Below are 27,673 nucleotides of genomic sequence, written 5' to 3'. Positions count from 1 at the left end.
GATCTAGCAGTCTCTCTGTTATATATATCTACATATATAGACATGTAGAGGTGACTTCTAAGCTTTCGGGCATTCCCAGCAAGTCAGGGGCAAGCCCCATATATAGGTAGTTGGAATAAGAAAAGGAAAGGAGGCTGAACGCTGTGACTCACGCCTGTAATCCCAGCACTTTGGGAGGCCGAGGCGGGTGGATCACGAGGTCAAGAGATCGAGCCCATCCCGGTCAACATGGTGAAACCCCGTCTCTACTAAAAATTAGCTGGGCATGGTGGCGCATGCCTGTAATCCCAGCTACTCAAGAGGCTGAGGCAGGAGAATTGCCTGAACCTGGAAAGTGGAGGTTGCGGTGAGCCGAGATCGCACCATTGCACTCCAGCCTGGGTAACAAGAGCGAAACTCCATCTCAAAAAAAAAAAAAAAAAAAAAGAAAAGGAAAGGAAAGGAATTCAGTATGTCAGAGGGACACTCTGCCTTGCCATGTTTATGGCATGCCATTCACAGCAGCCAAGACACACAGTCCACATAACGGCTCATCAGGGGATGAACGCGTAAAGAAAACGGGCACATCAACTCTGTCCATTCAGTAAAAGTCAGGAATTTGCACACCTAGAATGAGTGCATTTCATGGTAGGTAAACTCTGCCCCATAAAGCTATTAAATGAAGAAAGAAAACGGGATATAGTCACAGTGGAATAGTATTCAGCCTTGAAAAAGGAGGAGGTCTTACCATTTGCAACAATGTAGATGGAACTGGAGGTGATGGTGTTTAGTGAAGTAAGCCAGGCACAGAAACGCTAACACACTACGACGGAAACACACTCACAGGTAATCTATAAACGTCCAACTCATAGGAGCAGCGTGGCATGGTGGTTACCAAGGGGCTGGGGGAGAAGTGGGGAAGTGATGTTTAATGAAAGGAGACAACTTTCCGTCAGAGAGGAAGAGACCAGTTCAAGGAATATATTGTACTCTCAGTGACTGTGTTAGTAAGAATGCATTGTATGCTTTTTTTTTTTTTCTTTTTATTGCATTTTAAGTTTTGGGGTACATGTTGCAGAGGTGCGCACATGGCAGTGTGTTTTGCTGCCTTCCTCCCCTTCACCCACATTTGGCATTTCTCCCCATGCTATCACTACCCAGCTCCTCCACCCCTCTGTCCCTCCCCTATTCCCCTTAGTAGATCCCTTCCCTGTGCTCCCTTCCCTGTGTCCATGTGTTCTCATTGTTCATCATCTGCCTATGAGTGAGAATATGTGGTATTTCATTTTCTCTTCTTGTGTCAGTTTGCTGAGAATGATGTTCTCCGGATTCATCCATGTCCCTACAAAGGACACGAACTCATCGTTTTTGATTGCTGCATAATATTCCATGGTGTATATGTGCCACATTTTCCCAATCCAGTCTATCATCCATGGGCATTTGGGTTGGTTCCAGGTCTTTGCTATTGTAAACAGTGCTGCAATGAACATTCGTGTGCATGTGTCCTTATAGTAGACCGATTAATAGTCCTTTCGATATGTACCCAGTAATGGGATTGCTGGGTCAAATGGAATTTCTATTTCTAGGCCCTTGAGGAATCGCCACACTGTCTTCCACAATGGTTGAACTAATTTATGCTCCTACCAGCAGTGTAAAAGTGTTCCTTTTTCTCCACATCCTCTGTAGCATCTGTTGTCTCCAGATTTTTTTAGTGATCACCATTCTAACTGGCGTGAGATGGTATCTCAATGTGGTTTTGATTTGCATCTCTCTAATGACTGGTGATGATGAGTATTTTTTCATAAGTTTGTTGGCCTCATGTAAGTCTTCTTTTGTAAAGTGTCTGTTCATATCCTTTGCCCATTTTTGAATGGGCTTCTTTGTTTTTTTCTTATAAATCTGTTTGAGTTCTTTGTAAATTCTGGATATCAGCCCTTTGTCAGATGGGCAAACTGCAAAGATTTTTTTTCCCATTCTATTGGTTGCCGATTCACTCTAGTGACTGTTTCTTTTGCCGTGCAGAAGCTGTGGAGTTTGATTAGGTCCCATTTGTCTATTTTGGCTTTTGCTGCCAATGCTTTTGGTGTTTTGGTCATGAAGTCTTTGCCTACTCCTATGTCCTGAATGGCTTTGCCTATATTTTCTTCTAGGGTTTTTATGGTGTTAGGTCTTATGTTTAAGTCTTTAATCCATCTGGAGTTAATTTTAGTGTAAGGTGTCAGGAAGGGGTGCAGTTTCTGCTTTCTGCACATGGCTAGCCAGTTTTCCCAACACCATTTATTAAACAGGGAATCCTTTCCCCATTGCTTGTTTTTGTCAGGTTTATCAGAGATCGGATGGTTGTAGATATGTTGTGTGGCCTCCGATGCCTCTGTTCTGTTCCATTGGTCTATATCTCTGTTTTGGTACCAGTACCATGCTGTTTTGATTACTGTAGCCTTGTAGTATAGTTTGAAGTCTGGTAGTGTGATGCCTCCCGCTGTGTTCTTTTGCTTAGAACTGACTTGGCTATGCGGGCTCTCTTTTGGTTCCATATGAAGTTTAAGGTGGTTTTTTCCAGTTCTATGAAGAAAGTCAATGGTAGCTTGATGGAGATAGCATTGAGTCTGTAAATTACTTTGGGCAGTATGGCCATTTTCACGATATTGATTCTTCCTAACCATGAACATGGAATGTTTCTCCATCTGTTTGTGTCCTCTCTTATTTCGTTGAGCAGTGGTTTTTAGTTTTCCTTGAAGAGGTCCCTTACGCTCCTTGTAAGTTGTATTCCTAGGTATTTTATTCTCTTTGTAGCAATTGTGAATGGCAGTTTGTTCTTGGTTTGGCTTTCTTTAAGTCTGTTATTGGTGTAGACGAATGCTTGTGATTTTTGCACATTGATTTTATATCCTGAGACTTTGCTGAAGTTGCTTATCAGTTTCACTCAGGAGTTTTTGGGCTGAGACGATGGGGTCTTCTAGATATACTATCATGTCGTCTGCAAATAGAGACAATTTGGCTTCCTCCTTTCCTATTTGAATACCCTGTATTTCTTTTTCTTGCCTGATTGCTGTGGCTAGAACTTCCAGTGCTATATGGAATAGGAGTGGTGAGAGAGGGCATCCTTGTCTAGTGCCAGATTTCAAAGGGAATGCTTCCAGTTTTTGCCCATTTAGTATGATATTGGCTGTTGGTTTGTCATAAATAGCTTTTATTATTTTGAGATATGTTCCATGAATACCGAGTTTATTGAGGGTTTTTAGCTGTTGAATTTTGTCAAAGGCCTTCTCTGCCTCAATTGAGATAATCATGTGGTTTTTGTTTTTGGTTTTGTTTATGTGGTGAATTACATTTATAGACTTGCGTATGTTGAACCAGCCTTGCATCCCTGGGATGAATCCTACTTGATCATGATAGATAAGCTTTTTGATGTGCTGTTGCAATCGGCTTGCCAGTATTTTATTGAAGATTTTTGCATCTATGATCATCACGGATATTGGCTTGAAGTTTTCTTTTCTTCTTGAGTCTCTGCCGGGTCTTGGTATCCAGATGATGTTTGTCTCATAAAATTATTTGAAAAAGATTCCCTGTTTTTAGATTATTTGAAATAGTTTCAGAAAGAATGGTACCAGCTCCTCTTTGTGTGTCTGGTAGAATTCGGCGGTGAACCCATCTGGACCTGGGCTTTTTTTGTGGTGTAGGCTCTTAATTGCTGCTTCAACTTCAGACCTTCTTATTGGTCTGTTCATAGTTTCGGCTATGAACAGCCCTGGTTTAGGCTTGGGAGGACACAAGTGTCCAGGAATTTGTCCATTTCTTCCAGGTTTACTAGTTTACGTGCATAGAGTTGTTTCCCCTTTATCGTTTTTTATTGCATCTATTTAATTATTCTCTCTTTTCTTTTTTATCAGTTTGGCTAGTGGACTGTCTATTCTGTTGATCTTTTAAAAAAAAAAAAAGCAGCTCTTGGATTTACTGATTTTTTGAAGGGTTTTTCCTTTCTCTATCTCCTTCAGTTCTGCTCTGATCTTAATTATTTCTTGTCTTCTGCTAGGTTTTGAGTTTTTTTTATCTTGCTCCCCTAGCTCTTTCAATTTTGATGATAGGGTGTCAATTTTGGATCTCTCCACTCTTCTCATGTGGGCACTTATTGCTATATATTTTCCTCTAGAGACTGCTGTAAATGTGTCCCAGAGATTCTGGTATGTTGTGTCTTCATTCTCGTTGGTTTCAAAGAACTTCTTTATTTCTGCCTTCATTTCATTGTATATCCAGTCAACATTCAAGAGCCAGTTGTTCAGTTTCCATGAAGCTGTGCGGTCCTGTGTTAGTTTCTGAATTCTGAGTTCTAACTTGATTGCACTATGGTCTGAGAGACTGTTTGTTATAATTTCAGTTGTTTTGCATTTGCTGAGGAGTGCTTTACTTCCAATTATGTGGTCAATTTTAGAGTAGGTGTGATGTAGTGCTGAGAAGAATGTATATTCTGTGGATTTGGGGTGGAGAGTTCCGTAAATGTCTATCAGGTTTGCTTGTTCCAAGTTCTGAGTTCAAGCCCTGGATATCCTTGTTAATTTTTTCTCTGGTTGATCTGTCTAATATTGACAGTGGAGTGTTAAAGTCTCCCACTATTATTGTGTGGGAGTCCAAGTCTCTTTGTAAGTCATTAAGAACTTGCCTTATATATCTGGGTGCTCCTGTATTGGGTCCATATATATTTAGGATCATTAGCTCTTCTTGTTGTGTCGATCCTTTTACCATGATGTAATGTCCTTCTTTGTCTCTTTTGATCTTTGTTGCTTTAAAGTTTATGTTATCAGAGATGAGAATTGCAACTCCTGCTTTCTTTTGCTCTCCATTTGCTTGGTAAATCTTCCTCCATCCCTTTGTTTTGAGCCTTTGTGCATCCTTGCATGTGAGATGGGTTTCCTGGATACAGCACACTGATGGGTTTTGGCTTTTTATCCAATTTGCCAGTCTGTGTCTTTTGATTGGTGCATTTAGCCCATTTACATTTAGGGTTAATATTGTTATGTGTGAATTTAGTACTGCCATTTTGATGCTAGCTGGCTATTTTGCCCGTTAGTTGATGCAGAGTCTTCATTTTGTTGATGTTCTTTAGCATTTGGCATGTTTTTGAGGTGAGTGGTACTGGTTGTTCCTTTCTATGTGTAGTGCCTCTTTCAGGAGCTCTTGTACAGCAGGCCTGGTGGTGACAAAATCTCTGAGTACTTGCTTGTTGGCAAAGGAGTTTATTTTTCCTTCACTTATGAAGCTCAGTTTGGCTGGATATGAAATTCTGGGTTGAAAGTTCTTTTCTTTAAGGATGTTGAATATTGGCCCCCACTCTCTTCTCGCTTGCAGAGTTTCTGCTGAGAGATCTGCTGTGAGTCTGATGGGCTTCCTTTTGTGGGTGACCTGACCTTTCTCTCTGGCTTCCCTTAGTATTTTCTCCTTCATTTCAACCCTGGTGAATCTGACGATTATGTGCCTTGGGGTTGCTCTTCTTGCGGAATATCTTTGTGGTGTTCTTTGTATTTCCTGGACTTTAATATTGGCCTGCCTTGCTAGGTTGGGGAAATTTTCCTGAATAATATCCTGAAGAGTATTTTCCAGCTTGGATTCATTCTCTTCATCACATTCTGGTACACCTATCAAACATAGGTTAGGGCTCTTCACATAGTCCCACATTTTTTGGAGACTTTGTTCATTACTTTTTGCACTCTTTTCTCTAATCTTGGCTTCTTGTTTTATTTCAGTGAGTTGATCTTCGACTTCTGATATGCTTTCTTCTGCTTGGTCAATTTGGCTGTGGAAACTTGCGTATGCTTCGCGAAGTTCTTGTGTTGTGTTTTTCAGCTCCTTTAATTCACTCATATTCCTCTCTAAGTTGTCCATAATTGTTATCATTTCCTCAAATCTTTTTTCAAGGTTCTTAGTTTTTTTGCTTTGATTTAGAACATGTTCTTTTAGCTCACAGAAGTTTCTCATTACCCACCTTCTGAAGTCTGATTCTGTCATTTAATCACACTCATTCTCCATCCATCTTTGTTCCCTTGCTGGTGAGTAGTTTTGTTCCTTTGTAGGAGGCGAGGTGTTCTGGTTTCAGGTGTTTTCCTCCTTTTTGCGCTGATTTCTTCCCATCTTTGTGGATTCATCTACCTGTCGTCTGAGTGGTTGCTGATTTTCGGATTGGGTCTCTGAGTGGACGTCCAGATTGTTGATGATGAAGTATTTCTGTTTCTTAGTTTTCTTTCTAACAGTCTGGCCCCACTGCTGTAGGACTTCTAAGGTCCACTCCAGGCCCTGCTTGTCTGGGGAACTCCTGTAGCAGCTGCAGAATAGTGAGCGTTGCTACCAGATTCTTCTTCTGCTATCTTTGTTCCTGAATGATGCCCGCCAAATGTCAGTCTGATCAGTCCTTTGTGAGGTGACTCTTTGGATATGTGGGGGTCAGGGAGCGGCTTGAGGAGACTGTCTGTACTTTATAGGAGCTCAAGTGCTGAGCTGTGAGCTCCATTGTTCATTCAGGGCTGTTCATTTAAGTCTGTTGCAGCAGAACTCGTAAAGCCCCTTTTTTTCCCCTGAGGTGCTCTGTCCCAGGGAGTTAGGCCTCCATTTATGAGTATCCGTTGCACTGACCTGCCCAGCAAGGGGGCAGTCTAATCACTGCTTGCCTGCAGTGGCTATGCTGAGCTGCCATGGGCTCCACCCTGTTGCTGTGGGCTCTGCCCTACTGTCGTGGGCTCTGCCTTGCTGCCCACCCTGCTGTCATGAGCTCCACCCTGTTGCTGTGGGCTCCTCCCTGCTGCCGTGTGTAATTCCCTGTAGTCCTGTTTATATGGGTGTGGTTAGAGCTGCCGTGGTGATAATGGCCCACCTCCGTAGTGGCAGACTCTCTCTGTTATGGTGGGTTGCCCCAGCAATGGCGGGTTGCCTCGGCAATGGCAGGCTGTGTCAGCAATGGCAGTGTAGCTCGGTAGGGGTCGAGTGCCCCGGTAATGGCGGATGCCCCTCCCCCTCTTAGCTGCACTGTCCTGGGTTCCTCTGTGCTTGCTGTAAAACTCTCAACCCCGAGGATTTCCAATGGCTTTTTTGTTTGTTTTTGTGGGGGTGGGACCCACCGAGCCTGATCACCTGGCTCCCTGCCTTAGAGCCCTTTTTTTTTTTTTTTTTTTTGAGACAGAGTTTCTTGTTACCCAGCCTGGAGTGCAATGGCGTGATCTAGACTCACCGCAACCTCTGCCTCCTGGATTCAGGCAATTCTCATGCCTCAGCCTCCCGAGCAGCTGGGATTACAGGCACGTGCCACCATGCCCAGCTAATTTTTATTTGTATTTTTAGTAGAAGATGGGGTTTCACTATGTTGACCGGGATGGTCTCGATCTCTTGACCTCGTGATCCACCCACCTTGGCCTCCCAAAGTGCTGGGATTATAGGCTTGAGCCACCACGCCTGGCCCAAAAATGTGTCTCTTCTAACACTTCATGGGGATACAACAGGTTTTCATGTATAAAATCATAAAAAATGTATCTATTCCTTTGTTAAGAACATTTGTCAAGAATGGGTATTAAATTCAATCGAGTGCTTTTGTGGGGGCATCATGATGATTGTATGGTTTTCTAGCCTGGCCCATTAATCCGGTGAGTTACATAAAATCACATAATGCATCACCTTATGTTAGCCATCTTTCTGTTCTTCAGTCTTATCTGGTGTTACGCTTTAGTTTTGTTATTTTCTTCAGGATTATTGTGTCAATATTCACAAGTCAAGTTCCTGTGTGTTATATGTTTGCATGTAGCATAGTTCAGTATTGTGCTGCATATATAGATTTTGATAGACTTTCTTCTTTCTGTTGTGCAAAATCTGATTGGCTAAAGTTGTCTTGCCATGGGGTGTATTTGTGTGTGTGTGTGTGTGTGTGTGTGTGTGTGTGTTTTACAGGGGGCAAAGATTTTTTCTTTCTCTCTGATGGAGAGTTTTTGTTTATTTATTTGTTTGTTTTGAGACGGAGTCCCACTCTGTCACCCAGGCTGGAGTCCAGTGGTGCCATCTTGGCTTACTGCAACCTCCCACTTTCAAGCGATCCTCCTGCCTCAACTTCCTGAGCATCTGGGATTACAAGCATACACCATCACACTCTGCTGTTTTTGTATTTTTAGTAGAGACAGGGTTTCACCATGTTGGCCAGGCTGGTGGTCTCAAACTCCTGACCTCAAGTGATCTCCCAACTTGGCCTCCCAAAGTGCTGAGATTACAGGCGTGAGTCACTGTGCCTGGCTGGGACATGAATTTTTTAAAAACAGCTTTCTGTATTTCTACGCTTCATTGGAAAGTCATCTATGGTTACGTAAGTTTTCAAATACCACACCCAGCTAATTTTTGTGTTTTTAGTAGAGACAGGGCTTCACCCCATGTTGGCCAGGTTGTTCTCAAACTCCTGACCTCAGGTGACCCATCTGTTTCTGCCTCCCCAAGTGCTGGCATTGCATACGTGAGCCAGGGCGCCCAGCCAGAAATGGTTTTTATGTGTCTGAATAATTTTTAAAACTCGAAAGAACAGCAATATTTTGTAATACATGAAAACTATGTGGCGCTCAACTTTCAATGTCCATAAATAAAGTCCAGTTGGCACACAGACATTGGTTACATATTGCTGCAGAATCCGTGCAGTTTGCAAAGATAAACACCTTTACTGTCTGACCTTATACAGAAAAGCCTATCTACTCCTACCTGAAGCATGTAGAATACTACGACACTGTCCAGCACGTGTTAGGGTGGTGGAAATCGTAGCAATTATTTGACATCTTCATTTCATCTGAGAGAATTGAACGTAATTCCTCACTTTTTTTGAGAAACATCTTTTTTTATTAAGGCGAAATTCACAAATCATAGAAATAACCGGTTTTATTTCTTTTTCTTTTTTGACACTGAGTCTCTATCTGTCACCCAGGCTGGAGTGCAGTGGTGTGATCTCATGTCACTGCAACCTCCGCTTCCCGGGTTCAAGCAATTCTCATGCCTCAGCCTGCCAAGTAGTTGCGATTACAGGCACGCACCACCACACCTGGCTAATTTTTATATTTTTATTAGAGATGGGGTTTCACCATGTTGGCCAGGCTGGTCTCGAACCCCTGACCTCAGTGATCCACCTACCTCGGCCTCCCACAGTGCCTGGATGACAGGAGAATTCACCATTTTAAAGGGAACAATTCAGGGCACTTTCTGCTTTCACAGTCTTGTGAGACCACCACTTCTGCCTACGTCCAAGACGTTTTCACTGCCACAAAAGAAGTCCCCTTAGCAGTTGTTTCCTAGATTGCCTTCCTGGGGCTCTCATGAAAACATGCTTCAGGCCGGGCAAGGTGGCTCACGCCTGTCATCCCAGCACTTTGGGAGGCCGAGGCGGGTGGATCACCTGAAGTCAGGAGTTCAAGACCAGCCTGACCACGTAGTAAAACCCCATCTCTACTAAAAATACAAAAATTAGCTGGGCATGGCAGTACATGCCTGTAATCCCAGCTTCTTGGGAGTCTGAGGCAGGAGAATCACTTGAATCTGGGAGGTGGAGGTTGCAGTGAGCTGAGATCATGCCCCTGCACTACAGCCTAAGCGACAGTAAGACTGTGTCAAAAAAAAAAGGTGCTGGGCATGGTGGGTCACGCCTGTCATCCCAGCACTTTGGGAGACCAAAGTGGGTAGATCACCTAAGGTCAGGAGTTCAAGACAGCCTGGCCAATATAGAGAAACCCCATCTCTACTAAAAATACAAAAAATTAGCTGGGCAGGGTGGCACGTGCCTGTAATCTCAGCTATTCAGGAGGCTGAGGCAGGAGAATTGCCTGAACCCAGGAGGCGGAGGTTGCGGTGAGCCGAGATCATGCCATTGCACTCCGGCCTGGGTAACAGGAGCGAAACTCCGTCTCAAAAAAAAAAAAAATACAAAATTAGCCTGGTGTGGTGGTGCATGCCTATAATCCCAGCTACTCGGGAGGCTGAGCCAGGAGAATCGATTGAACCTGGGAGGCGGAGGTGGCGGTGAGCTGAGATGGTGCCACTGCACTCCAGCCTGGGCAACAGAACGAGACCCGATCTCAAAAAAAAAAAAGTGATGGTGAAAACTACAATTACTTCTGCACCAACGTAATACATCTGCAATGATCTTATTTCCAAACAGAGTCACATTCTGAAGTACTAAAGGGTAGCGCTTCAATACAGGAAGTTTGGGGGGACATAATACAACCCATGATATATTCATTCCCACATCTCTCCAGCCCCTGGCAACCGGCAACGTGCTTTCTGTCTCTGCAGATTTGCCTGTTCTGGAGATTTCCAAGAAATGGAATCCTACACAATGCATCCTTCTGTGTCTGGCTTCTTTCACTCAGGATCCAGCTTTTGAGGTCCATCCACTTTGTAGCCGGTGTCACAGCTTCAGTCCTCTTTAGGGTCAGGGGAGTCTGAAAGAATCAAAATGCATCAACTGCTCTGTGGACTCTGCCACTCAGGGCTTAGAATTGCAGATGCTAACTGCCTTAGAGCATTTCCTCCATTCCTCCATATGCACACACGCACACGCACACCACACACACACACACCTGTGTGCACAGGAACTTAATCCACCCAAGTAACTTATCTTTATACAGATGTTGCTGTTAAGGCGCAGTGGATCGCCACCTGTCATCCCAGCACTTTGGGAGGCTGAGGCAGGTGGATCACTTGAGGTCAGGAGTTTGAGACCAGCCTGGCCAACATGGTGAAACCCCCCTCTTTACTAAAAATACAAAAATTAACCGGGCATGGTGGCACACATCAGTTTACCCAGGTGGCTGAAGCATGCTTGAAGGAGAATCGCTTGAACCTGGGAGACAATTAACATAATTTAACCAACAAATCAATTTAACATAACAGGTTAAGAAAAGGTTTGTTTCATGTGTCACAGTGGGAGCACGTGGTTGTGGACTCAATTTTTTTTCTTTTTTCAGCAAGGTCTCACTCTGTTGCCCAGGCTGGAGTGCAGTGGAGCGACTGTCACTCACCAAAACCTCCAACTCATCATTTAAGTGATCCTCCCACCTCAGCCTACTGAGTATCTGGGACCACAGGATCCTCTCTCAATGCTCCAGTGTTCCATAGAGCAACCACGGGCCCCAGCTTGCAGAACAAGAATCTGTATACAGCTTCTTGTAACCCTAGAAGCACAGCGGCTTCAAACACCTCATCCTACCTGGGTCAGGGTGGCTCATCAGGCAGTGACTGAAGCCGCCAGCCCAGCCCTAAGCTGTTGAGCCCCCTGCCATGCCTTCTTTCCCCACCCCCACCCCCCATCCCCTCACCTCCAGCTGTCAGAAGAGCCCTGGTCTTAAGATCCCAGAAGTCTGGCTTCCCTCTTGTGGACCCAGAGGGCCAGGAACAAAAATAACCCATTTATGCCTGAGGTTGCAATTTTTTGAATTTTTGCAATCAGACCTTGGCGATGACCTTGAGTAGTAGGATATGAATAACTCCCACATGTTCAGCGTTCCAATAATGGAACACTAGGCATCAATGGGAGTTTCAGTCGTTTCTCTTCCTGTATCTTATGCTTTCCACGGTTCATTCAGCTACGGAATAAACTGAGGTACAAACAGAACAGAGCTTGGGCTCAGCTTTCTTCACACATTGCCTACTATCTATTGCAACTTGGTTTTGGAATATGGGCTTATTTGTAAAAATGGAATGGATGGATGTCCATGAGTATTGGTTCAAATTCATACCCTACTCTGATGGTCAAGAAAGCACCAGATCTCTTTGTTAATTGCACTGTTGCATTCCAATTGCAGCGGCACTGAGGTCCATTCCACAGACACGTGGAAGCTGTTGGAAATCGTTCTCCAAGCCCTGCATAGACAAGTGATGGATTAGTGGAGACAATGTGACTTCCAGGGCACAGAGACTGTTAGGAGCCATCCCTCAGGGACTGTGAGGTTGAGGTTAGCTAATTTGCCTTTTCTCTGTGTCACTGAGGAATGGGGTAAATGTTGACTGGTCAGTAGTCTAGATAATTCATCGTAGCTGGTGTATTTGTCAGCTGGGGCTGCTGTAACCAAGTGCCATGGACTGGGTGGATGAAGCAACACATGTTTATCTTCTCACAGTTCTGGAGGCTGGAAGTCTGAGATCAAGGCTCTTGTGGCTTTGATTCCCGGGGAGGGCTCTCTTTCCGGCTCGTGAACGACCTCTTTCTTGCTGTGCCCTCACATGGTGGAGAAAGAGCTTTGGTGTCTCTTGTGTTTCGCATAAGGACCCTAATCTCATCACGAAGACTGTACCCTCATGACCTTATCTAATGCTAATTACCTGCCAAGGGTTACATCTCCAAGTACCATCCCACTGGAGTTTCGAGTTTCAGCATATGAATTTGGGGAGATGAGGGTTGACGACGTTCACGGGGTTGGTCCACACAGTGGCCCTGGGCTCTTCTTCCTAAGTGTCCTCATTACTGTCCACCTTCCTCTGCCCACGGACTTCGATCCTCCCAGCCTGCTCCCTTTACCCTCCCCATCCTGTGTGATCACCGCCCTCTGCAGAAACCTCTTCTAAAGCAAAGCTGAGTTTAGGTACCCTAAGACCTCAGTGCACATCCCTCACATCCTATAATATCACACTGCAACTGTCTGCTTTCGCTGTTTGTGTTTGTTTCTTGTTATAAACCTATTTTTTTTTTGAGACGGAGTTTCGCTCTTGTTACCCAGGCTGGAGTGCAATGGTGCTATCTCGGCTCACCGCAGCCTCCGCCTCCTGGGTTCAGGAAATTCTCCTGCCTCAGCCTCCTGAGTAGCTGGGACTACAGGCGTGCACCACCATGCCCAGCTAACTTTTTGTATTTTTAGTAGAGACGGGATTTCACTATGTTGAACAGGACGGTCTTGATCTCTTGATCTCATGATCCACCCGCCTAGGCCTCCCAAAGTGCTGGGATTACAGGCTTGAGCCAATGCGCCTGGCCCTATAAACCTACTTTTTCTTCTTTGTTCCATACCTGACACCTAGCACATGTGTGAGTCAGAAGAGACATGCATTGCTTGTATCTTCATTGCCACACTCTCCGTGGTACCAAAGACCTGAAATCAACCTAAATGTCCATCAGTGGTGGAGTGGAGAAGGGAAACGTGGGACATATGCAGCATGGAATTCTATGTAACCACAAAAAAGAAAGAAGCCGTGTCTTTGGCAGCAATGTGGGTGGAACTGGAGACCATTATCCTACGTGAACTAACACAGCAATGGAGAAGGAAATACTGCAAGTTCTCATTTATAAGTGGGAGCTAAACACTGGGCACTCGTGGACATAAAGATGGGAACAGCAGACACTGGGGACTCCACAAGGAGTGCAGAGGAAGGAAAGGAAGCATGGGTTGGAAAACTACCTGTTGAGTACTATGCTCACTATCTGGGTGTGATATATCCATGTAAACAAGCCTACACATGTACCCTCATATCTAAAATAAAAGTTGAAATTGAGGCTGGGTGCGGTGGCTCATGCCTGTAATCCTAGCACAAGACAGGTGGATCACCTGAGGTCAGGGGTTCGAGACAAGCCTGGTCAACATGACAAAGCGTGGTCTCTACTAAAAATACCAAAAAAAAAAAAAAAAAAAACAACAAACAAAAAAGGCCAGGCACGGTGGCTCAAACCTGTAATCCCAGCACTTTGGGAGGCCAAGGTGGGTGGATCGTTTGAGGTCAGGAGTTTGAAACCAGCCTGATCAATGTGATGAAATCCTGTGTCTACTGAAAGTACAAAAATTAGCTGGGCAAGAGGTTTCTGCAGGTGGGCACCTGTAGTCTGACCTACTTGGGACGCTGAGGCAGGAGAATTGGTTGAAAGGGGTGGGGAGTGGAGGTGGAAGAAAATAAGTTGAAATTAACAACGAAAAAGAGAGGTATGCCTTGGATGTTTGTTGAATGAATGCGTGAACTAATTAGATACTGCACGCTCAAAGCAAAAACCCACAATTCACAAATCTAGGACACTCCGCCACATCCAACAAGTCTTAAGTGAAAGGCACAAAAAGCCACGTGTCATCTGCTTTTCCTGAACCATGTCTCTGCTGAAAGATTAGTTCTGCCAACTACAAAGACCACTGAGGTCTGAGGATGATGAATGCCTCTTGGAAGTCACTGAATTTGTTAGGTATAAAAGCGAAGAGTTCAGCTGAGCTCTGTGCACTGATGTGTGTGTTGATCTCCACTGGGTATCACTGTGCCATGACGTCCTGCAGGAAGAGGACTGCAGGCGGGCGGTGTCTTCCCTGGTTTCGGGGTTGGTGACTTTGAACTTGCTGCAGCACCCACGCCCTCAGCGAGCAGACTTGCCAAGCAGGTGTGCCAGCCGCCAGAAGCCCAAGATGTCCGTTGGCACTTGGTAACCACCCCAGTTTCCCATCCTCTGCGCTGCTGCAGATTGGTTGGGGCGGTCGGGGTAGGCTGGCTCCAAGACATGACTGAGCATGCGCGCACTGGTCCCACACGTTTTCAGCTGTGGAGTTTGGGAGCTGGGAGCTGGGAGCCCATTTGTTTCTGGCAGTTCAGTTCATGTTTTCCACTTGAAGACATCGCCTCCCTTCCTTCCAGGCTGGGAAACCAGAAGTCGACAGGAGGAGGGTGGAGAGGCTGCATCTCACAACCCGCTTGGTTGGGGATTCCGCTGAGGATTTTGCCTCCTGAAGCAAAGCATGGAACCCCGGTGGTGACTCCATGGCCTGACAGTCCTGTGTTTCCTAATGCACGCCCGAAGTAAGAGCCTTCTGGCTTGGAGGGAGATCCCCACGGGGGATTAGAAAGGAGACTAAGAGACATGGGTGGCTGAGAGGGGAGGGAGAAGACTGGCTGCTCCAATTTGGGATTTGGGAATTAGATCCACGAAGGCACGCTGCTAGCCGATAGCACTTCGGTATTCACCGAATTTTCTGCTTTCAATCTGCGTGTCCCAAGCGTTTAAAAAAAATGGCCTATTTAGCTCCATGAATTAAGCACAACTGGGCATGTGGGGAATGCCAATCATTTCCTTCTGATTCAAAAATGAGTCCTGACCATTTCCATATGGCAAAAATAGAGTTGAAATGACTGTACCCCATGGGACAGATTACTAGAGATTCCTTTGCCGGAAAGGTTGCATTTGTTCAGATGTTTAAACCTTTTCGTAAACAATGTCATTCCTTCTTGCAAATCAAAACCACCTGAAATGTTTACATGAAAAACTTCAACATGAACCTGCAGGCTGGCTCTCCCACACTCCAAGATCAGAGTTTTTAGTGCCGCGCGAGAAACTCTAATGAACTCATAACGTATAGGATTTGAATAACAACTGAGTACGTTTCTCTGATCATTTTAATGTGGCGATTCCAGAGAAGGGAACACTCAGGCGAATCTCAAGAGTGAGACACCATCATTCTCAGCAAACTGACACAATAAGGGAAAACCAAACACCGCATGTTCTCACTCGTAGGTGGGTGTTGAACAATGAGAACAGATGGACACAGGGAGGGGAGCATCACACACTGGGGCCTGTCGGGGCGTGGGGAAATAGGGGAGGGATAGTGGGGGTGGGGAGATTGGGGAGGGATAGCATTAGGAGAAATACCTAATGTAGGTGATGGGGGGATGGAGGCAGCAAACCACCAGGCAGGCTACCTATGTAGTGTATGTGTACCTATGTAACAATCCTGCAAGATCTGCACATGTACCCCAGAACTTAAAGTAGAATAAAAAATATATACATATTTTAAAAATTTACCTCTGGAAAAGAAAGAACAAGGGAGCCTATAAAAACTTGAGGGATTTGTTAAAAAGAGAGAGAGAGAGAGAGTATTTCTGTTAGGAAATAAAAGACATCATTCAGATGCTCCTGAGGCAGCACTTCCTGTTTATCCTGTTGAAGGATTTGGATGTCAGGAAGGTAGGAGCCTGCGCTTATGGGCGGAGGCACTGTTGGGATAAACAGACCCTGGTGTTCCTCATCTATGATCTGCATCAATAATTTTGTATTATCCTTGCTGTCTTGAGATCTCAGCTAGTAAGTGGACAACTCGGCAATGCATTTATCAGTTTCTGTTTACAGGGAGACGTTGAACAGTGAACCCACCTTCCCAGGAAAGCACTGAAGAGCCAAAGGTTAACCAAAGACCCTTGGGCAAGTCAACTTCTACAAAGTGTAGCCTACACACAGCTCACACCTTACAATGGTTCGACTGATAATAGTGCAGAACTGGTATGCATTCGGCAGAAACTGAAACTGTACTGTCAGTACCCATACAACTTTTTTTTTTTTTTTTGAGATGGAATGTCACTCTGTTCCCCAGGCTGGAATGCAGTGGCACAATCTCAGTTCACTGCAACCTCCACCTCCTGGGTTCAGGCGATTCTCCTGTCTCAGCCTCCCAAGTAGCTGGGATTACAGGTGCCCGCCACCATGCCCAGCTAAGTTTTGTGTTTTTAGTAGAAACAGGGTTTCACCATGTTGGCCAGGCTGGTCGGGAACTCTAGACCTCAGGTGATCCACCCGCCTCAGCCTCCCAAAGTGCTAGGATTATCGATGTGAGCCACCACGCCCAGCCCATACAATCATTCTCTTTTTCAGTTTCAGTACAATATTCAGTAAATTACATGAGAGATGCAACATCTCATTATAAAGTAGAGTTTGTGCTAGATGATTTGTCCAACTCTTGGGAGGGTCTCCATGTGTCACCCAGACTGGAGTGTAGTGGTTCCATCATAGCTGACTGCAGCCTTCACCCCAGGGGTTCAAGCAAACCTCCCACCTCAGCTTCCAGAGTAGCTGGTACTGCAGTCATTTGCCACCATGCCTGACCATTTTAAAAAAATTTTTGTAGAGACAGGATCTGACTATGTTATCTAGGCTGGTTTTGAACTGCTGAGCTCAAGCGATCCTCCTGCCTTTGCCTCCCCAAATCTTGAGATCACAAATATCAGCCACCACACCCTATCCTGTGCTAAATTCTTTGAATGACAGCAGCACTTCTTAGGCACTGTGCATGTTTATTAACTTAGTTGATTGTCCCTCAGCCCGATGATGGGAGTGTCATGCTTGATGTCATTTTACAGATGGTGTATTAGTCAGCGTTCTCTCGAGGGACAGAACTAATGGAATCAATATATATAGAGAGAGGGGATTTTATTAAGTATTAACTCACACGATCACAAGGTCCCACAATAGGCTGTCTGCAGGCTGAGGAGCAAGGAGAGGCAGTCCAGGTTCCAAAACTGGTTAAAAACTTGGAGTGTGATGTTCGAGGGCTCCTCCAGCACAGGAGAAAGATGTAGGCCAGGAGACTAGGCCAGTCTCTCTTTTGACTTTTTCCTGCCTGCTTATATTGTAGCCACGGTGACAACTGACTAGACGGTGCCCACCCAGATTGAGGGTGGGTCCGCCCCTTCCATTCCATCGTCTCCAATGTTAGTCTCCTTCGGCAATGCCCTCACAGACACACACACGGTCCGGACTTTGCATCCTTCTTTCCAATCCAGTTGACATTCAGTATTCACCATCACAGATGGGTAAACCGAGGCACCGAGGATTTCGATGGGGGCATCTGGCAGCAGAATCTGAGCTGTCTTGCATGTCTCTCTGGGAAGACCCCCATGAGCATCCTGCTCTGTCACAAGCCTTGTCTTCTGGAAATCGAAATCATTCCTTCTCCAAGTGTTACAGGAAAGAGGTCCCAGTCCAGACCGCAAGACAGGGTTCTTGGAACCTGCGCAAGAAAGAACTCACGGCGAAGCATAAAGTGAAAAGCACTTTGTTAGGAAAGTAAAGGAATAGACGGCTACTCCACCGCCAGAGCGGCCCCGAGGCTGCCAGTGGACTGCTTTCATGGCGATTTCTTGATACACTAAGCAAAGCGTGCATTATTCATGCCTCCCCTTTTAGAACATGCAGAATTCCTGACGTTGCCATGGCATTTGCTAGTGTCATGGCGCTGATGGGGCTGTAACAGTGACGACAACCATAGGTCACTCTCGTCACTCTTGCTTTCGGTGGGTTTCTGGCAGCTTCTCCACTACCACCCGTTTTATCAGCAAAGTCTCTGTGACCTGTGTCTTGTGCAGACCGTCAATCTCATCCTTCACCATCTGGGAATGCGGCCCAGTAGGTCTCAGCCTTATATTACTCAGCCCCTATTCAAGGTGGAGTGGTTCTGGTTCCGTTGCCTCTGACACAAGGAATGTGCCATAGGGAGGTCGCAGGAGGGACAGGAAAGGAAGTGAGGTCTGGATCAGGTCACTTCTGTGTAAATGAGATGACGTGCATGCAGAAGCCGGGTGTGTCCTCGGTAATGAGTTACATGCATAGATGACCCTGCTACATCTCCAGCCATCACCAGCTAGAGATGGGGCACATTTGCAAGACCCCAAAAACATTCTGCAAGGCTGGTGGGAGGATTGCTACAAAGCACTTAAGGAAACAGAGTATTGAGAGTATTGATCAGGATAAATAGTTAATGCATGTGGGGCTTAATACCTAGGTGAGAGTTGACAGGTGCAGCTAACCATCATGGCACGTGTATACCTATGTAACAAGTCTGCATGTTCTGCACATGTATCCCAGAACTTCATATAAAACAAAGAGAACAGACTATTGTTAATGGTTAATGTACTGTAAAAAAATTATAATGACTAAATTATCAATACAAAGCAAGATAACAATATAACATATTTCTAATAATTAGAGGTTGACATTCTAGCAGCTCACGTTTCTGTTGTCTTTAACTGTTATTTTCTGTCAAATCCAGAGGGCTGTGAAGGAAAACGCCACACAATGTGGTCTTCTAACAGCCGATAAAACCAGAAGTCGGAATCCCAAAGGCCAGTGTATGAAATGTTATTTATCGAGGGGAAGACAAGAAAAGTGTAGGGTTTGATAGAAGAACTGGGTACTACTGTTTTTTAGATTCACAGGGTGACTTTAGTTTACAATAATCTATTGTATATTTCAAAATTGAAGAATGAGAGCGGTTCTAATATGAAGAAAAGGCAAATGTTTAAGGTGGATGGATATTCCAAGTACGTACGCTGATTTGATCTTTACGAATTATATAAATGCATTAAACTATGACATGTACCTTGAAGCTATGTACATCTGTTGTGCATCAATTAAAAAATACGTTAAAAGAAAGTGACATTTGTCCAAGACAGTCTCTTCCAATCTATTGTACATTATGACCAGATGTGAAACCGGGGAGTTCCCTGATTCCCTCACAGGATGTGTGGCACGGATTGGTTCATCTGTTCCACCACCGTACACTGAAACCTCTTACGGGAGGCAGAGTTTCAGATCGGCACATGCATCAGCTGGGCCAGTATTTTTGAAATAGAACTGATAAGATAGATTTTCATCTAAGTCGGAGAGTGTTTTTTAAATAGAACCAGTAGGATACATTTATATCTAACTCTCTATATACTTATATCTCCATTGGTCTTTCATCTGTCTCAGAAATATACCTATTTGTTTATCATCTATCCATCGATCTCTTCATCGATCTCTCTGTTATCCATCTATCTATTTATCTATCTTTATCTCCAATATCTATCTTCAATATCTATCTATCTATCATGTATCCCATCTACCTATCTACTGACCCATCTATATAAAATATGTATGTTTCCCTTATATGAGAGGCTGAGGCAGACAGATCATTTAGGCCCAGGAGTTCGAGGCTTCGGTGAGCTGATTACACCACTACACTGCAGCCTCAGTGCAGAGCTAGACCTTGTCAGTAGGAGGAGGAGGAGAAGGAAAAAGAAGAGGAAGGAGGAGGAGGAGGGAGGAGGAGGAGGAAAAAGAAGGAGGAGGAAGAGGAGGAGGAGGAAGAGGAAGAGAAGGAGGAAGAAGAAAAAGGAGGAGGAGAAGGAGGAAGAAGAGGAAGGACGAGGAGGAGGAGAGGGAGGAGGAAGAGGAGGAGGAGAAGAGGCGAATGAGGAGGAGGAGGAGGAAAAGGAGGAGGAAGTGGAGAAGGAGGAGGAGGAAGAGGAGAAGGAGGAGGAAGAGGGAGGAGGAGGAAGAGGAAAAGAAGAAGGAGGAGGAAGAGAAGGAGAAGGAAGAGGAGAAGGAGGAGGAAGAGGAGGAGGAGGAAGAAGAAGGAAGGAGGAAAGGGAAGGAGAGGAGGAAGAGGAAGAAGCAGAAGAATGAAAAAGAATGGAAGGAAGGAAGCAAGCAAGCGAGGGAGGAAGGGAGGGGAAAGAAGAAAGAAAAGAGAGAAAGAAAGAGAAAGAAGGAAAAGTGCATTTCAACCTAAGAACATTTCTTTAAACCTGAATGAATGCCTCCCGAGATTTTTCTAAAAAATATTCTCTTATTTTATTATAATGACAATAAAGTATCATTATAGCCCCACACAGATCTGCTGACCCAGAATCTGCATTTGGCCAGATTCTGGGCTGATTCTCACACCCTTCAGGGTCTGCGAGGCATTGAGGCGGATGTCCTGAGGCAGATGCCACAGTGGTTGTGTGAACCTGGCGCTCCACAGATGTGCGCTAGAAGCCTGTGTTTTTCCTCCAAGGCCCAGGACTGGGATGACTTCCAGAGTCATTGCTTAGCAGTCAGTGGGTTTCTATATGTTAATGGCAGTTCCTCCATGCTGAAAAACGTCTCCTTTTGCAAAGCTCTTTCCCAAGCCATCTGCCTACCTCTGCCCGCAGCCCTGGGTGTTCAGCACAATCATGGTTCTCCTGACTTTGCCAGTGCACAGAAGGAGACTGACATAACATAAAGGAACAGGCCGGGCACAGTGGCTCACCCCTGTCATCCCAGCACTTTCGGAGATCGAGGCACGGGGATCACCTGAGGTCAGGAATTTGAGACTGGCCTGGCCAACATGGCGAAACCCCACCTCTACTGAAAATACAAAATATTATCAGGGTGTGCTTATAATTCCAGCCACTCGGAAGGCTGAGGTGAGAGAATTGCTTAAACCCAGGAGGAGGAGGTTACAATGAGCTGAGATTGCACCATTGCACTGCAGTGAGCCGAGATTGTACCACTGCACTCCGGCATGGACAACTGAGTGAGACTCTGCCTAAAAAAAAAAATTAGCCAGGCACGGTGGCTCACACCTGTAATCCCAGCACTCTGGGAGGCCGAGATTGGTGGATCACGAGGTTAAGAGATCGAGACCATCCTGGTCAACATGGTGAAACCCCGTCTCTACTAAAACACAAAAATTAGCTGGTGTGGTGGCACGTGTCTGTAATCCCAGCTACTTGGGAGGCTGAGGCAGGAGAATTGCCTGAACCCAGGAGGCGGAGTTTGCAGTGAGCCGAGATTGTACCACTGTACTCCAGCCTGGGCAATTGAGCGAGACTCTGCCTAAAAAAAAACAAATTAAAAGAGAGTATTTTTGAGGGCGTGGGCCAGGGACAGGATGTCGATGACATGAAACTGTCCCGATACCCAAACCCTGGCTGTGTCCTCTGACCCAGGCTGTCCAACGGCACGCCCATTGCAGCCGACTACGTCCCGTGATTTAAATCTGTCGTGAGCCGAATCGTACCCTCCTCATTGTTATAAACGAAAGCCCTCAGGACCTCCCAGTGAGACTGTGTTTGCAGACATGGTCTTTAAAAACGCGATTCAGGTAAAATGAGGTCACCAGGTGCGGCCCTGATCCAGCTGGACTGTGGACCTTATAAAAAGAAGACGTGAGGACACTGACACGCACACAGAGCACCTCATGGAGACTCAGGGAGAAGACGGCATCCACAAGCCAAGGACAGAGGCCTCCGGAGGAGCCACCCGCCCACACCTTCATCTCGCCCTTCCAACCACCAGGACCTTGGGAGAATCAACATCTACTATTTAAGCTGCCCGGCCCGTGGGACTTTGCTACGGCAGCCCCAGGAGACAAACACGTTCCTATTGAGGTGAGGGAGTTATCTCTGTTAAGGGCTGAGTCTTGCACCTCCGAAATTTACACATTGAAGGCCTAATCCCCGGGACCTCGGAACATGACTGTGTTTAGAGAGAGGGTCTCTAGACGGGTGAGAAGGGTTCAATGAGGTCTTTATAAAAACAGGAGGTGAAGACACAGACACACACTGAGGGATGACCCTGTGAGGACACAGGGAGAAGACGGTGTCTCCAAGCCCAGGAGAGAGGCCTCAGGAGGAGCCAGCCCTGCCCACACCTGATCTCAGACCTGCAGCCTCCAGGACTCTGGGAGAATAAGACCCTGCTGTTTCTAAGCCACCCAGCCTATGGTGTTCTGTGATGCCAGCCTGAAACGGACTAAGATACGTCATAAGAAGAGGAGGTGACACAGACACACACACAGGGATGACCACGTGAGGACTCAGAGAGAAGATGGCATCTGCAGGCCCAGGAGAGAGGCCTCAGGAGGAGTCGGCCCTGCCCACACCTGGATCTGGGACCTCCAGCCTCCAGGACTGTGGGAGAATCCAGGCTGTTGTCTAACCTGCCCGCCCAGTCTGATTTTATTGTAGCAACTCCGGGAAGCCATTGCCAAGTCTGTGCCCTGCAAAGTGAGATGTATGGATCTGCAGCCTCAACATCCCCCAGGAGCTGATGAGAAACACTGTGTCCTCAGCCTAGCCAGACCTGCTGACGCATAGTCCGCGTGTCATCCAGGTCCTGAGGGACCATGTGCACATGCCACTCGGGGGAGACTGCATTGTCTGCCTACACTCCTCTTGGCCTCTCAGAGCAGTGGTCCTTCCTTCTGGGCATGGGGGCAGGACCCTTTCTGGGATGGGGGTCTTAGGACACCCAAAGCAGGCATGTCAGGGAACTTCCCTGTGGCCAGTCTTGATACAGATAGGATGGAGGGAAGGTTAGAGTCCTGTCTTCAGGTTTTGTGGCTGGCTTTGGGGGAAAGGCATTCTTGTTTCTAGGACCCGCCTGGGGGAAGAGACATTCTAGTTCCTATAGTGCCTCGGGGGAGGACGGGACTCAGACACAGGAGGGCTGGAAAAGTTCTGAGAGAAACTTCTGCTTCGGAGGCTGCTGCTGAGGCCTGCACTCAGGTATGGTTTCCTGAGCCCGAACAACTTGTAGGTCTGAATCCACGTAAAGAATGCGGGCAGCCAGCGAAGTCCAGTAAGAAGCATCTTTGAATCCAGCAGGGGTGGAATTTGAACCCAGGAGGGGTTCAGAGCCTGCGGTCTGCAGAAGAAGTCCTCCAAGCCGACATCTCATGTTTTTGCTCTGGAAGGTCCTAAGGTCAGCCGTACTGGAGGCTTCTTTGTCACTTGTGGCCCTCCTACCCAGCTACGGGAGCCATTTGATCGACATCTCCAGGACGCCAGCAACCAAAGGACCAATGTCATAGACCCAGCACAAAATGAGGTTGCGGATTCCAGAACACGAACGAGGATTTGGTTAAAAGCCGCTGAGTTCACTGAAGCAAATCAGCGAGGCAAATGGGAAACACATCTCCTGTTCCTGCCCCGTGGAAAATGAACCCGGGAAAGCAAAAGCATCACGTGTGGCTCCTGAGCTTGGAGCCAGACACCCCGGAGTCAGCGTGGTCTCCCAGCCCATGAGGACCCCGACCGTGGCTTTGCTGCAACCTGCCTGGAGAGGAGAGAGGACAGGGGGCCCTGCCTGTGAGATGGATTTCCTGCCTGGCGGGCAGGACTAGAGACTGTCTCAGTGCCCAGGCGGCCTGACGCTGCCAGAGTCTGCCTGATTTATATAATGAGGTCTGGGTGTGACCTACAGCGGCCTCGTGTGTGTGAGTCACACATGCAGCAACTTCTGGCTGCAGTGCCACCCCTGAGACCTAGCAAAGCTCCAAACCACCCTCCTCCACTTCCTCTGTGACACTCCACCCCCCCCTCCCATTCCTGCCACCACCCAGGGCCATCAGGACCATCTCAAAGCTGGAGGAGCCTCTCTGCAACCTGGCCGCCCGCTGCAGAGTGAACAGAGCTGCCACCTGCCTGGTTTATGCAACTGCATTTCAGAGAGAACGGTCTGGGAGGGGAGGCACCTGTGGTTCTTTAGGGAAATAGGAGGGAGGGGCCAGGCGCACAGACGGGAGGAGATTGTAATGTGATTGCTTAGCGGATGCCTGGAATTGCTGGGTTGGGCTGAGATTGCTCAACAGTGGATGGGGACTGCAGTCTAAATTATCAGGGTGCTGAACTCTGGGGTCCTAGACCGGTGTCTTGACTGGAACTGCTGACAGCCTTGGAGGGGAAATATCTCATGGATCCAAGAGGCTGACGTGGCTCCTCTCCTGCAGCCCAGTCTCAGCAGCTTGGACAATGATGGCCAAGGCAGCTGGAGGAGGCCAGGAGCAGTGGCTCACGCCTGTAATCCCAGCACTTTGGAAGGCCGAGGGAGGCAGATCAGTTGGGATCAAGAGTTCGAGACCAGCTTGGCCAACATGGTGAAACCCCATCTCTACCAAAAATACAGAAGTTTGCTGGGCGTGATGGCGCATGCAGTTGTAATGCCAGCTACTCAGGGGACTAAGGCAAGAGAATTGTTTGAACCCAGGAGGTGGAGGTTGCAGTGGGCCGAGATTGTGCCATTGCACTCTAGCCTGGGTGACAGAGCAAGACTCCGTCTAGAAAAACAAACATATAAAAAAAACCCAAAAAACAAAAATACAGAGAGAGCTGGAGGGAGCAAAGAAGAGCCGGGTTGTTCTTGAAGATGAACCTGTAGCAATCACTGGCGGCAGAGAATGTCATCTGAGAGGGACGTGTGTGCTCCCCAAGTTGGAAGGAAACGGCTGTGTGGGACCAGGGGCAACTGCTGTGTGCACTCCTGCCTGGGGGTACACCTTCTGCTCCGGAGAGGCCCTCATTACCTCCACAAGGTGCCGCAAAGCCTGCCCTGGTGGCATCTGGATGGAGCCATGCCACAGGCTGTACAAATCGATGTTGTAGCCCTTGAACCTTCCTCCAGAGCAAGCAACACCCAGGCAGACAGATTTCTGGGAGAGAGACAGACATCAGAGGTGGCGGAGACCCAGCACCGATGGCTTACCTGGTTCCCCCTGGCTTAGCCTCCTCCAGGGCTTAGTGTTTGAGCAAGAGGTTGTTCCCCCTGGACAATTCTGCAAATTCTGACTGTGCTCCTGCCTTGCCCTAAACCTCCCAGAAGATCAGGTTCTTCCTTTGGGAAATGTGCCTGCTGGTGATGACAACATCCTTGGGTGGGTGGATGAGCTGCTTAGATGCCTGGCATTACTGCAACAGAACTCAATGCATAAGAAGCGCTGATTCGATGCCCTCCCGCCTGCATCCTCTACCTCCCGATAAGTTCTCTGGTGGTGTTTTCTCTACGGGGTAATAGTGGCAGGGGGAAAGGGAGGAACAAAAGGCAAGGTGCACATATATGTCAGCAGGAGGGACACTTCATCCTTAAGAATTCTGCAGTGTGTTTTCAATGATGAGTCACAAAGACTCGAATGTTCTCATCTCTGCTGCAGACACATTCATTAGGTTAACTGCTTTTGGATCAGGTGGGAACCGCAGCTTGTGCACACAGGTTGCTTCCTGACCCCGTATTTGTCAGTGTAGGCTGGCTGCTGTAACAAACAGTCCCCAAAGAATTAAAAGTTTATCTCTTGTTTGCATTGCAGCCAGGTGAGGTGGCACAGGTGTCCTCTGCTCCATACAGTCTCTCAAGGATCCAGGATCCTCATATTGTTCTGCTTCACCTTTTTCTAGGGCAGCCCTTCTCAACTAGATTCTCTCTTTGTGTGTGTCAGAGAGAATGAGTGTGTGTGTGTATGTGTGTGCATGTATATGTATGTGTGTGTGCATGTATATGTATGTGTATGTATGTGTGTGTATATGTATGTGTGTGCATGTGTATTTGTGTGTGCATGTGTATGTGTGTATGTGTATGTGTGTGTGTGTGTGCACATGTGTGCATGTATGTTTATGGGGGGAAATGCCAGTCCTAAGCTGTGAGTGGAATGGTCCAGGAGAAGTCTATGTGCCCGGAGAGAGGCTTCGTTCAACGTTCCCTGGCCATGAGCAGGAATAAAATACTGGCTCGGGTTGCAATGTGGATGCATCTCAAAAGCCTCATGCTCAGTGAAAGAAGCCAGGCACAAAATACCACATATCGTGGGATTCTATTTATACGAAATTTGCAGAACAGGCAATTCATGGATCAGGCAGTCCAACAGGAGGTGTATTAGTGGTTGTCAGAGGCTGGGGAGGCAGCAGAGGGAGTGACTGCTGAATGGGGACAGGGGTCTTCCTTTGGGTGAGAAGTATGTTCTGGGAGGAGATAGAGGTAGTGGTTGCATCTCCCACGTAGCTCATGGTTAGTTGTAGTGCTCTGGCGACCCGGGGCTTGCAGGAGGAGGGAAGCAGCCTGAGGTGATGAATGAGGAGGATTCTGGCCTTTCCATCATGCTGTGACTTGTGACCTGTTTGCTCCCAATAGGTCAGAGACTTTGACTTGGCAGACGCCCTTGATGAGCCTGGTAAGTGCCAATATTTCAGGGGGAGCCTTCTCTTTGCAGCTTGGGTCTAATAGCATCAGCTTCATAGTTGCTTTGGAGTTGGTTTGGGCCGGTGTTTGGAATTTCTTGGTGTCGAGAGCTCTTTTCTTTACAGGAGATTGCAGACGCCTTGAGACAAACTTTTACACAGTCTCTAAAAGTCTCAGACTCATTTCTTGGTAGGTCTGTGCTTCTGAAGCCTGTAGTTTAGAAGTATGTAGTATTTTATTATTTTATTTTATTGAGATGGGAGTCTTTCTCTGTTGCCCAGGCTGGAGTGCTGTGGTGCCATCGTAGCTTACCACACAGCCTTGACTTCCTGGCTCAAACAATCCTCCCACCTCAGCCTCCCAAGTAGCTGGAACTACAGGTGTGTGCTCCCGTGCACAGCTCATTTTTTTATTTTTTTGTAGAGACGAATCTCACCATGTTGCCCAGGCTGGCCTCAAACTCCTGGGCTCAAGGAATCCTTCCACCTTGGTCTCCCAAAATGCTGGGATTACAGAGACACAGCAGCATGCCTGGCTCAGTTACTGCTTTTTTACGCTTAAGTTCATATCCGTCATTGTCCCGCACCCTGATCTGAATCTGTGGCCCGCAGTCTCCCCTCCCAGAGCACAGTGCATCTCCATTCTCCTATCGGAGCTGCCAGTGAAGGTGAGCACTCCCGACCTGATGTCCTCATCCACGCGATACACGTTTGCTGAATGAATAAATCCGTGAATGAAAGTGAGAGAAAAGCCATCATTCTAGAAGCTGTAAGGCTTTCTCCCTCTTTGCTTTTGCCTCCCTCCCCACCCCACCTACTGTCCGGCTCTGTGGTGGTTCTAGGGATGGGGTCACTCACTTGTCTTGGATGCTCTCAGCTTCTTTGGCCATCCTGTGGGCATCCTCACAGCCTCAAGGGCAGATTGTTTTTGAATGGATTTTAAGGGTATTTACTTGCTTTTTTACCCAAATAGACCATGGAATTTGTGTCCAGATCATTTACTTTGTCACTTACTTTTTATATTTCATTGGGGTGTTAATGGCCTGTCTTTTTATTTTTATTTTTTTGAGATGGAGTCTCACACTGTCACCCAGGCTGGAGTGCAGTGGCGCAATCTTCGCTCACTGCAGCAACCTCCATCTCCCAGGTTCAAGTGATTCTCCTGCACCAGCCTCCCAAGTAGCTGGGACTACAGGCTGACACCATACCCGGCTAATTTTTTGTATTTTTAGTA

General features: G+C 46.8%; 1 protein-coding gene across 19 annotated transcripts in view; it reads left to right on the top strand.

The window, feature by feature from the left end:
* LOC118150887 (uncharacterized) overlaps positions 1 to 27,673 on the top strand; it is an 88,459-nt gene that overhangs the window by 24,139 nt on the left and 36,647 nt on the right. For 17 of the 19 annotated variants that reach the window (XR_013531856.1, XR_013531855.1, XR_013531852.1 and 14 more), the window contains exons 2-3: positions 26,393 to 26,432; positions 27,052 to 27,107. The exons of 1 other annotated variant lie outside the window; for it this stretch is intronic. Coding sequence is in view for 12 of the 18 variants with exons in the window: in XM_078364432.1 (XP_078220558.1) it covers positions 26,393 to 26,432; positions 27,052 to 27,107 (96 nt within the window). In the remaining 6 variants the exon portion in view is untranslated. Of the gene's footprint in view, positions 1 to 14,425; positions 14,737 to 26,392; positions 26,433 to 27,051; positions 27,108 to 27,673 lie in introns of those variants that run through there. One more of the 19 variants, XM_078364438.1, reaches the window with a different exon arrangement.

This window comes from Callithrix jacchus, chromosome Y, assembly GCF_049354715.1.
Source record: "Callithrix jacchus isolate 240 chromosome Y, calJac240_pri, whole genome shotgun sequence".
NCBI classification, from domain to species: Eukaryota; Metazoa; Chordata; class Mammalia; order Primates; family Cebidae; genus Callithrix; species Callithrix jacchus.
This window is presented reverse-complemented; position numbering and strand designations above follow the sequence as displayed.